Source organism: Protopterus annectens, chromosome 11.part0, assembly GCF_019279795.1.
Source record: "Protopterus annectens isolate FY-2018-M chromosome 11.part0, PAN1.0, whole genome shotgun sequence".
Classification (NCBI taxonomy): Eukaryota; Metazoa; Chordata; order Ceratodontiformes; family Protopteridae; genus Protopterus; species Protopterus annectens.
This window is the reverse complement of record NC_056745.1, coordinates 444,578,720-444,591,269: the sequence shown is the minus strand read 5'-3', so window position 1 is coordinate 444,591,269 and position 12,550 is coordinate 444,578,720. Positions and strand designations below refer to the sequence as shown.

Sequence of the window (12,550 nt, the reverse complement as noted above, 5' to 3'; positions counted from 1 at the left end):
AAGTTTTCTTTAATAGCTGCATAGAACAGTTGTTTATCTGAACACACATGCATGTTATGTGAAATAGCATAATCAACTCAAATGCTGCAAGAATAAGCTTCTAATTTGGCAAAAAAAGTGAAGTTTTATCCTTTGTACTGGTCATGGATATGTTTTCTCCTGCAAAATCTGACATTTCTAAAAAAAATTGCCCACTTTGGACATTTGAAAAGGTTGGCAACCCTATTCTTAACTGGGTTGGAACACTGATCCAGGTGGACCATTTTAAGGTTCAACTTGGGGTATATATTTCACAAGATTGTACAACCACCGTAAGTAATGCTTTAATAATGCCAAAGTTATAAAAGTGTTCATTTACTTGGGATTCAAGAGTTGAGCTACAAAAATGAGTATAAGGTCAGTGTGTTCTCTGCAGACTGGCAGCTGCTAGAGTTTGCTTTTTAGAGAAGTTGCTTTGGACAGATGGAGTTGTTTCTTAACTGAAAAAGATAGTCTGATAATAAATTCAGTTAAGACGCTACAAGTCCCTCAGTAGATGGGAGTCTGAGCCTGTATACCCAGAGTTCCTCTTCACTTTTCACTTGATAAGCAAATGTAAAGTAAGTGCATAAGCTGGTAGCAATGTGCATGGATATTTGGCCAACTCTTTTTTTTTTTTTTTTTTTGTACAGGTTTAACAAGCATTCTGGTGTTGAATGTAGGCCTTCAAGTTTACATTATAAAAACTACCATCAGGAGGTGCTTTTAAAAACTTATGTTACAAATGCACCCCAAAATGTTTCTTCTAGAACATTTTCTAGCTTGATATATGCATTTAAAGTGGGCATTGTTTATCTGTAGGTGCTTAGCTAGCAATAATATTTTTTGAAGAAATAAAATGTACATACCATTTGCTAAGTTATTTGATTACCTCATTCTGATTAATGTTGCTTGGTTTGTTTCAGATGACAGAAGGACGTCGATGTCAGGTACATCTCCTGGATGACAGGAAGCTGGAACTTCTTGTACAGGTAGACGTTATCTTTATGATTTCATTTATACTGTCATTTTAAGGTCTTACAATATATATATATATATATATATATATATATATATATATATATATATATATATATATATATATATATATTGAAAAACTGGAATTCCAGTAAAATAATGAAGCGACTGTGTTTCCAATTTTTTAATTACTTTCTGCCTGCTTGCTTTTTCAAGAAATGTATAGCAAGAAAAGCAAATGAGTTCAGGCCACTAAGTACTTAAACAGAGTGGTATATATTAAGAAAAGCACCAGTTGCCTCAAAGTACTATCTGCTTAATCGACTTGCTTATAAGTTGCACTGTAGGCAAATGAAGGCTGAGAGAATCACGGGAGCATGGCACATCTTAAGAAGGTAATTTTAATGAATACAAAAAGAGCAAGTGCTGTTTGTTGAAGTTACTTTAGACAACATTGAAGTTTGCTTTTTTTTCCACTGTTGTGCAATCTCTGAGTTGGTATATATAAGTCCTGGGGCGTGAAAACCAAATGTTTTGAGTTGTTCGCTGAAGGTAGTTTTTGCCAGCAGTTTTTTATTTATTTATTTTTGCCACTGTTTGTCGAAATTCCCTTCAATGACATGAATCCGAGAATCAAACCATTAACCACAGGAAGTAGCTCATTAACGGTTCATAGCCTTAATCATTTCTGCCAACTGCCAGACATGACATAATTGCTTGTGCTTCTCGTCAGTGGATTTCACAGAGGTTGGGATTTTCAGATTCGCAGTTGTTGTGGGTTGCTGCAGTTTTAGCAAGAATAGTTGATCTTTACGAATTAGATTGAACATGCAGTCTGGTACCTCTGCTTGCTTAATGATAACTCTGTAGATTATTCATAGAGTAGCATAGAGGAGCTTTTTTACAGTAAACTACCTTAATATTTGGGTTTTATTTGTGAGGGAGTGAAGCCCACATGAATGGAAAAGGTTGTGAGACCAGTAATGTATTCTAAACCAGGAATGCTACTGGCATACTTTGTGCAGGATTCTGACTGCCAATCAGGATCAATACTGCATCATTCAGAAGCATCTGAGGAGAGTATTAATGTATATACAAGCATTTCTCTGCAATTGTATACATTTATATTAAAAATCAGCAAAATGTATTCATTTTACTTGTTTTTTTTATTTGGTAGGTCAACTAGGTGCAAGCCCCTCTTTTCAGGTATAGTTTTATTTGGTAGGTCAACTAGGTGCAAGCCCCTCTTTTCAGGTATAGTCTTGGAGCAGGATAAATTTCAGGTTAAGTTCATAGGTGTTTACTAGGCTAACAACCACAAGGGCCTTTTTAAGCCTAGCCATGCATCCCAAATCTCTGACTAGTTTCGATACCCTTGATAAATGTAAGCGTGGGCCTGGGAGATGAACCATGTACAGGATACCTGTTTGTATCAGAGACACAGGTGCCAAACCAGGGATGAATTTCCGGTTTCTCATCCAGTTGTCCAAGTTGCACTTGAATTTGGGTTAAGGAGGAACTCTGCCTCACATGGATGGGGAGTCTTTTCCATAGACGGAGTAGTCTCAGATACATACCTATCTCTCCATCAGGTCCTATTTATATCACAGGCAAGGTTTAAGTCTATAGAATGAGTAATTCTTGTACTGTTTTTTTGTGGATATGCGGGAGGTCCATCAGAGTGGGGTCAGACAATGTCCTGTATGCCAGATGTAGATCTCCCCTCAAAAGCAGGCAGGAGAAAGAATATAGGGATAGGACTTTGAGGCAGTCTGAATAGAACGCATTACTTGTGCCTTGTATTCTTTTAGTGAGGAACCCCTGTGGACGTTCCATTTGTTGGATATGTCTGGTTAGGTACATTCCAAACTGGGCATTGTACTCAATGATAGGTCTGATGAATGCCACATACAGAGGTCATGAGTGACTTGCTCAGAGTTGCACAGTTTGTAATTGAAGATTAAGGGACTTGAACTCATGATGAGAAACCCATTTATCAGTTCAAACTCTTAACCTGTCTGTTAGATAGTTGAGCAATCAGTTGCCATTTTTGGAGATATATAAAAGCTACTTAGAGAAACCACACAATAAAATATGCTGTTCATCATTTCAAGTGGTTTATTCATTTCAGAGGTCTGTTTTAAGGGCTCCTTATTTGATAAATGCATATATTAGGTTCTGTTTGTGAGAGCTGTGTGTAGGCTTATCAGGAATCTGATAAGAGGAGTTCAGTGTCCATAACAACAGATCTGATTCCATAGGCATTCTGACCACTTGGCAAAACTTTTCTGGCCTGCTAAGCAGCCTTCTTTCCCATCATACACCAGGGTACCTTGAAAGTACATATAGTCTTGCTCCTACTCGGATGATGAAAAATGGCAACAGCATGGGTTTTGGTAAAGGAACTGAAATAACTTCCAAGATGTGAGAAAAATCATGTTTGTTTTATTACGGTTTCTCTCTTCCAAATTAATTTTCAGGCAATTCTGGTTGTTTTCCTGTCAGGACTTATTTTTTCAGTATTCCTTTCACTGGTGTGCTTGTAGCTGGAAAATTCCGGCTGTCAACAGACAATACCCTGTGTCTGTACTGCTTTGACAAAATTCGTAATCTGATAAGTTAGGTTAAGTGGACCCACTCTTATTGAATGATGGCTGTAGCCATTATGACCACTTGACACTCCATATTATCCCAGGATGCCTAGAACCTTCTTTCCCATAATGCACCACATTGCTGTCGCTCTCGCTTTTTTGCAGTGCTTGAGTAAACTTGCTCTTCCCAACAAACACAGGCTTCTAGTTAGTTTTGAAGGATCTTTGAGGTCAAAAGTGACTTGTTTTTGTCTTATTTCAGTAATTGTTTATATGTTTATGTATACATGTGCATGTATGTATGTATACATACGTACATGTATGTCGGTGGGTGTGTGTGTGTCTCCACGTGTGTGTGTGTGTGTGTGTGTGTGTGTGTGTGTGTGTGTGTGTGTGTGTGTGTGTGTGTGTGTGTGTGTATATATATATATATATATAAAGTATATAAAATGTGTGTGTGTGTATATATATATATATATATATATATATATATATATATGTGTAATATGTATTTATATGCATGCATGTATGTATATATATATATATATATATATATATATATATATATATGTATATAAAATGTGTGTGTGCAAAGTACTGGACATCCCTCCAAATTTGCTGAAAAGACAAGATGAAAACTGGTCAGGGAGGCTGTCAAGAGACTTACAGCAGCACTGAAGGAGTTGCAGAAATTTCTGACAAGTACTGGTTGTGTATTACATGCGACAACAATCTCCTGTATTCTCCAAATGTCTGGCCTATGGGGTAGGGTTGCAAGACGGAAGCCTCTTCTTACACAGAAAAACATCCTGGCCCAGATAAAATTTTCAAAACAATATATGAAGTCTCCCAAAAACATGTGGGAAAATGTGTTATGTTCTGATGAGATCAAGGTTGAACTTTTTGGCCACAATTCCAAAAGGTACATTGGGCACAAAAACAACACTTTCCATTACGAAAAGAACACCTTCCCCATGGTGAAGAATGGTGGTGGCAGTATCATGCTTTCGGGTTGCTTTTCTTCAGGTGGAACTGGGACATTAGTCAAGGTGGAGGTAATTCTGAACAGTTCCAAACACCAGTCACTTTTGGCCAAAACGTTTAGGTGTCTGCTAGAAAGCTGAAGATGAAGAGGAATTTCACCTTTAAACATGACAATGACCCTAAGCATACATCCAAATCAACAAAAGAATGGCCTCACCAGGAGAAAATTAAAGTTTTGGAATGGCCCAGGCAGAGCCCAGTCATAAATCCAATAGAAAATCTGAGGGGTGACCTGAAGAGGGCTGTGCACAAGAGATGCCCTTGCAGTCTGACAGATTTGGAACGCTTTTGCAAGGAAGAGTGGGCAAATATTGCCAAGTCAAGATGTGCCATGCTGATAGACTCCTATCCCAAGAAGACTGAATGTTGTAATTAATGGCGCTTCAACAAAGTATTAATTTAAGGTGTGCACACTTATGCAACCAGCTTATTGTACATTTTTTATTTTTATATTTTTTCCCCTAACAGATTTGTTTGTTTTTCAAATGAGTTGTACAGGTAATAGGTCACATTAAAGGTGGGAGAAGTTTTGAAATGATTTATGGTGGTCTCATTTTTTTATATCACAAAAAAATGGCATTTTAACAGGGGTGTGTGCACTTTTTCTATCCAGTGTGTGTGTGTGTGTGTGTGTGTGTGTGTGTGTGTGTGTGTGTGTGTGTGTGTGTGTGTGTGTGTGTGTATGTGTGTGTATATATATATATATATATATATATATCTGTATGGGTCCCCTTCATATGATTGAACTTTCAAAAGTTTCTCACACACACACACACACACACACACACACACACACACACACGGGTCCCCTTCATATGATCGAACTTTCAAAAGTTCGACTTTCATATGGCCAAGACCATGTGATCGAACTTTTAAAAGTTTGAACGTTCTTAACAGAGATCTCCATACAGAGCAGAACGGGAAGATTTCACTTTTCCGCACTGTAGTGCAATCTCGGAGTTGGTATATTTAAATAGTAGGGGATGTGGGGGGTGCAGGGGGCTTAACCCCCTGCTAAAAACGTTCAGTTTTTTTTTCTTTTGTTTAGTTTTTTTATAAGATGTTTGAACTTTTAAACGTTCGATCATATGGTCTCGGCCATATGAAGGTCAAATATTTGAAAGGTTCATAGGTAGGTACTAGGCTATCGGCCCTAGGGCCCATACAAGCCTAGCCAAAAAATGTACCCTGGCTTTCGCCACCCAAGAAAATTATTTTCCTGTGCCCCTGTCGAGCAGAGCCACAGAACTGATCCCCGGGGTGAATTTCCCATTTCCCATCCAATCATCAAGATTTTTCTTGAAGAGTGCTAATGAGGAGCTCTGTTTGACATAGATAGGTAGTCTGTTCCAGAGTATGGGAAGTCTTTGGGACAGGAATCTATCCCTCCAGCATGTTCTGTTTATTGTGGTGACAAGGTTAAGGTCCCTAGAGTGTGTAGCTCGGACGGATTGGGATTTCTTTAAGTGGAGCATGTCCAACAGCTCTGGGTTTGACCTAGCTTTGTATGTTAGGCAGAGATCGCCCCTGAGTAGGCGATATGCGATGGAGTAAAGCTGTAGTTTTTTGAGACGGTCTGCATAGGGCATATGTTTGAGGCCAGTAATCCTCTTTGTGAGGTATTTCTGTGGTCTTTCCAGTTGTTGTAGATGTCTTGTGAGGTACATACCAAAAGGGGCGTTGTACTCTATAATGGGTCTAACGAGTAATGAGTAGAGGGGAACAATGACCTCTTTTTTTCTGGATGAGAATCCTTTTGTGATGAGATGAGCCACGTAGAAGGATTTCCTGACCACTGTGGCAATGTGATTATCAAAGGAGAGACTACTGTCCACCTGTGCCCCAAGGTCTCTCATCACATTTTCGGCATTAAGTAGACTACCAGCTATGTGGTAGTTCATGGGTACAGAGTTTTTACCAAAGGGGATGACAATACACTTTTTGGCATTGAGCTTCAGGCCATGGCTTTGACACCAGGTATCTGTCTCATTGAGGTCCTTTTGTAGTTTGTCCACATCGTTAGGAGTTTCGATTATGGCTCCTAGTTTGCAGTCATCTGCAAACTTTGTTAGCCAAAGACCTTCTGTGTTGGCCTGCACTTCAGAGAAGTAGATACCAAACAGGAGAGGACCCATGACTGAACCCTGTGGTACTCCACTTGTCACTGGTCTGATGTTGGATTTGGAATCCGCTACTTTCACAGTGTGGGTTCTGTCTGTGAGCCAGTTGGCAACCCATCTTGTGACATAGGGATTTATACCTAGTTTAGTGAGTTTATCTATAATTCCAGAGTGGGGGTTGGTGTCGAAAGCCTTGGCGAGATCTAGATAAGCTGTGTGAACCATTTTACCCTGATGGCTTTGGTGACTGCTTCAAAGAAGTCAATCGGGTTTAGGAGACATGATCTGCCTTTTACAAATCCAAACTGTGTAGGGTCCAGAGTTTGGAGATTACCAATGTCTTTGTTTGAGTTCCATGATGATACGTTCCAATGCCTTGCAGACCAGGCTCGTCAGGCTAATGGGCGGTAGTTCCCGGGCTCCGTCGTGGCTCCCCCTTTGTGGAGTGGGATAACTGTCGCTGTGCGCCATTCAGTGGGTACAAAGCCTGAGGTGAGGCTATGATTGAACATGGTACTTGGGTAAGGTGCCAGTTCATTCTGTAGTTCATGTAGAAACGCAGCCTGGGATATTGTCAGGTCCCATGGATGCTGTGTTCTTGGCTTTGGAGAGTGTGTTTTTTACCTATGCAGCCGTGATTATAGGAACTTTGCATTCTTCAGGTATAGAGATGGGCCCTCTAGGGGGTGAGAGGGGGGTAAAGTTAGCACTGAACCCATCTGCTAGGATGTTGGCAATATCAGTTGGTTCTGTATATTTAGTGCCATTATGCTGTAACTCAGAGCAGATCTGAGTGTTCCCATTTAGATTCTTGACATAGCTATAGAATGCTTTGTGGTTGTCTTTAGAGTCAGTGGCAATTTTGTTTTCGTAACTAGCTTTGGAGGATTTTATGAGGGATCTCAGCTTCTTACTGAGGTTGACCAGGGAGTTCCTCCAGCCATGGGATTTTACTCTTTTTTGCAACAGTTTCTTTCTTCTGTTGTAGAGTTTGTTTATGGCAGAGGTCCACCAGATTGGCTTCCTTTTTTTAGGGGATAATATCTTGGTTCTGTTAGGGATAGCATGATCCATACACTCGTGTAAGTGCTTATAAAGTGCATTTGTGTAGGATTTGGCAGTCATACCTCTATTGTTCGTCTGCATGGGTGTCATGAAGTTTGCCAATTGTGTCTTAAGAAGTGTGAAGTTGGCTTTTGAGAAGTTTTTTACGATGGTTTCCCTAATTGGGGCTGGGCGTGGGATGTGGATGTCTAGGCTGATTAGCTTGTGGTCGGATCTGACCAACGAGGAATTGACCTCTGGTGTGGAACACCGGTTTCCCATGTTGGTAATGACCAGGTCTAGGATATTGCTGCCCCTGGTGGGTGTGAATAAGTTGATCCAAGGTGTTGGAATTTATGAATTCTAGAAAACGTTGAGCAAAAGAGTTGGTACACGAGTAGTTTTCCCAGTTAATGGTGGGGTAGTTGAAATCGCCCATTATTAGGTTGTTGGGTTGTACCCTAATACTTTCCAGTGTATCAAGAAATGAGGAGTGTGAATCCTGGGTCATGGTGGGGGGGGTCTGTAGCAAGCTACAGTTTGGATTGCGGTCTTGCCCAGAGTTAGTTACACTTGGATAATCTCGGATGCATTATGCTGTGCAACTAGCCTGGAGGTGTGGATATCCTTAATGAATATGGACACGCCTCCGCCTTTAGTGCTTCTTTCTGGGTTAGGTGGCCGAAAGGTGTGGTATGAATTGAAGCCTGGTAATGCAGGGATGCTCTCTGGAGCTTTGAACCAGTATACACACACACACACACACACACACACCCCTATACATACAGGTATGTATCTATGCTTTGTTTTTCATCGACGGGTGAAAAAGCTAGTACATTTGATGGAAAATCAGTTGGTCAAACCATGCTGGCTTTTTCACACTGAGATCATTGTACAGTAGGTATTGGGGTATTTGCTCTTTCTCCAGTAGTGTGATCTTGAAGTGGTTGTAAGTAGTAGGGGCAGTGGGGGGCCTGCAGTAATACCGGTTTAGTATTTTCTTTTGCTTTTTTGTGGATCGTTGTTTTTGTCTTTCAACAGTTTGCCGCCCGTGCAGTATGCTTTGTGTCTATATGTTGACTAATAGTTATGCTGCTCTCTCTGTCTTTATATATATACATGTATAGGTTCATAGGTAAGTACTAGGCTATAGGCCCTAGGGCCTATACAAGCCTAGCCAAAAAGGTAGCCTGGCTTTCGCCATCCAAGAAAATTATTTTCCTGTGCCCCTGTCGAACAGAGCCACAGAGGTGATACCCGGGGTGAATTTCCTATTTCCCATCCAATCATCAAAATTTTTTTTTGAAAAGTGCTAATGAGGAGCTTTGTTTGATGTAAACAGGTAGTTTGTTCCTGAGTATGGGAAGTCTCTGGGACAGGAGTCTATCCCTCCAGCATGTTCTGCTTATTGCGGTGACAAGGTTTAGGTACCTAGAGCGTGTAGCTCTGAGGGTTTGGGATTTCTTTAAGTGGAGCGTGTCCAGCAGCCCTGGGTTTGACATATCATTGTATGTTAGGCAGAGATCGCCTCTGAGTAGGCAATATGCAACGGAGTAAAGCTGGAGTTTTTTGAGACTGTCTGTGTAGGGCATCTGTTTGAGGCCAGTAGTCCCCTTTGTGAGGTATTTCTGCAGCCTTTCCAGTTGTTGTAGATGACTTGCGAGGTACATTTCCTTACTACTGTGGCGATGTGATTATCAAAGGAGAGACTACTGTCCATCTGTGTCCCACGGTCTCTTATCACACTTTCGGTGTTGAGTAGACTACCACCTATGTGGTAGCTCATGGGTACAGAGTTTTTACCAAAGGGGATGACAGTGCACTTTTTGGCATTGAGCTTGAGGCCATGGCTTTGACACCAGGCATCTGTCTCAGTGAAGCCCTTTTGCAGGATGTCCACATCGTTAGGAGTTTCAATTATGGCTCCTAGTTTGCAGTCATCTGCGAACTTTGTTAGACGAAGACCTTCTGTGTTAGCCTGTACTTCAGAAAAGTAGATACCAAACAGGAGAGGACCCAGGACTGAACCCTGTGGTACTCCACTTGTCACTGGTCTGAAGTCGGATTTGGTGTCTGCTACTTCTCACAGTGTGGGTTCCATCAGTGAGCCAGTTGGCAACCCATCTTGTGACATAGGGATTTATACCTAGTTTAGTGAGCTTATCTATAATTCCAGAGTGAGGGATGGTGTCAAAAGCCTTGGCGAAATCTAGATAGGCTGTGTGAACCACCTTACCCTCATGTACGGCTTTGGTGCTTGCTTCAAAGAAGTCAGTCAGGTTTAGAAGACATGATCTGCCTTTTACAAACCCAAACTGGGTGGGGTCTAGAGTTTGGAGATTACCAATGTGTTTGTAAGTTTTATGATGACGTTCCATGGCCATGCAGACCAGGCTCGTTAGGCTAATGGAGCGGTAGTTCCTGGGGTCCATGGTGGCTCCCCCTTTGTGGAGTGGGTTAACCGTCACTGTGCACCATTCACTTGGCAAAAAGCCTGAGGTGAGGCTATGATTGAACATGGTGCTTAGGTGGGGTGCCAGTTCATTCTGTAGATCATGTAGAATGCAGCCTGGGATGTTGTCAGGTCCCCCATGGATGCTGTGTTCTTGGCTTTGGATAGTGTGGTTTTTACCTGTGCAGCCGTGATTACAGTACAGGAACTTTGCATTCTTCTGGTATAGAGATGGGCACTTTAGGGGGTGAAGGGGGGTAAAGTTATCACTGAACCCATCTGCCAGGATGTTGGAAATATCAGTTGGTTCTGTATATTTAGTGTCATTGTGCTATAACTCAGAGCAGATATGTGTGTTGCCATTGAGATTCTTGACATAGCTATAGAATGCTTTGTGGTTGTCTGTAGAATCGCTGGCAATTTTGTTTTCATAACTAGCTTTAGAAGATTTAATGAGGGATCTCAGCTTCTTACTGAGGCTGACCAGGGAGTTCTTCCAGTCATGGGATTTTACCCCCTTTTTTTTTTTTTTTTTTTTTTTTGCAACAGTTTCCTTCTTCTGTTGTAGCATTTGTTTATGGCAGGGGACCACCAGATTGGTTTCCTTTTTTGGAAGGTAGCATCTTGGTTCTGTTAGGGATAGCATGATCCATGCACTTGTGTAAGTGCTTATAAAGTGCATTTGTGTAGGATTCAGCAGTCGTACCTCTATTGTCCATGTGCATGGGTGTTGTGAAGTTTGCCAGTTCAGTTTTAAGAAGTGTGAAGTTGGCTTTGGAGAAATTTTTTATGGTAGTTTCCCTAATGGGGGTGGGGGTGGGATGTGGCTGTCTAGGCTGATTAGCTTGTGGTCTGAGCTGACCAACGAGGAATTGACGTCTGGTGTGGAACACTGGTCGACAATGTTGGCAATGACCAGGTCTAGGATATTGCTGCCCTTGGCGGGGGTGTGGATAAGTTGATCCAAGACGTTGGAATTTATGAATTCCAGACAACGTTGAGCAAAAGAGTTGGTACACGGGTTTTCCCAGTTAATGATGGGGTAGTTGAAATCGCCCATTATTAGGGTGTTGGGTTGTACCCTAATATTTTCCAGTGTATCAAAAAATGAGGAGTGGGAATCCTGGGGCATGGTGGGGGATCTCTAGCAAGTTACAATTTGGATTGCGGTCTTGCCCAGAGTTAGTTGCACTTGATAATCTCGGATGCATTATGCTGAGCAGCTAGCCTGGAGGTGTGGATATCGTTAATGAATAGGGACATGCCTCCACCTTTATTGTTTCGGTCCAGGTTAGGTGGCAGAAAGGTGTGGTATGAACTATATCCTGGTAATGCAGGGGTGCTGTCTGGAGCCTTGAACCAGGTCTCTATCACTGCACAGATGTTGATGTTCTCCATTTTAAGGAGTGCCTGGAGTGAATGCATTTTGAGGTTTAGACTTCTAGCATTGAGTAGCATTACCCTCAGATTTTGCTTGCTTGTACCTGTTACGGTGGTGAATTTGTCATTTGAAGCTTGCCTAAAAAAAGGCACTATAGGGGGTGGCAAGAGCCTTAGCCAGTAACCAGAATCCCAAGGGGTGACAGGTGCAGGCCATCTCTGGCAAAACATTGTGGTCTGTTGATCATGTCATCGCAGGCAGACAGCTACTGGATCCCCTTAGAATGACACCAGAAGCTTAGCCAATTGTTGAAGTCAATCATTTTGTCCCTGTACTGTGGTGTCATTCTGGGTGGTAGGATGCTACTCAGGGCTAGGGTCATACCTGCCTGGGGTAAAAGATTGGAGAGCTCTGCCATGTCTGTCTTCATGTAGTCCAGGGAGGTACGTCTCAGGACATTCACACCAACATGGATAATGACGGAGTCATATCTGTACTTGATGTGGAGTGACTTGAATGCATGTGTTTATTTGGCAGATCCTGGCACCCGACAGGCAGTTTGACAGTAACTTTCTCCTTGTTTAGCCTGGTGAATGAAACCTCAGTGTGCCTGACTATAGAGTCACCAATGACTAGAGTGTTTGGTACGTTGTTATGCTTATGGGCTGTGGTTGAGTGGCACACTGAGTTTGTGGGTTGTGTCTCATTTGGGTTGTGTTGGGGGGTGGAGGTTGCATGTGTTTCTGCTTTGGAGGTCTTTGTTACTTGAGCAGATTTTTATTGAGAGCCTCCGCTAATGTAGAGGTGTGTGTTTTGTTGCTATGTGTGTGTTTTGGTGGTGTAGGTTTTGAGAGACTATGTAATGAGTGTGGTGTGGTGCATGTGTTTACCTTCTCCTCTTGACTGTCCAATCCAGTCTTGG

General features: G+C 41.8%; 1 protein-coding gene across 4 annotated transcripts in view; it reads left to right on the top strand.

Annotated features, from left to right (window-relative positions):
• FRMD4A (FERM domain containing 4A) overlaps positions 1-12,550 on the top strand; it is a 1,911,200-nt gene that overhangs the window by 347,907 nt on the left and 1,550,743 nt on the right. For all 4 annotated transcript variants that reach the window (XM_044087941.1, XM_044087942.1, XM_044087944.1 and 1 more), the window contains exon 2: positions 945-1,010. In XM_044087941.1, the coding sequence (XP_043943876.1) occupies positions 945-1,010 (66 nt within the window). The remainder of the gene's footprint in view (positions 1-944; positions 1,011-12,550) is intronic.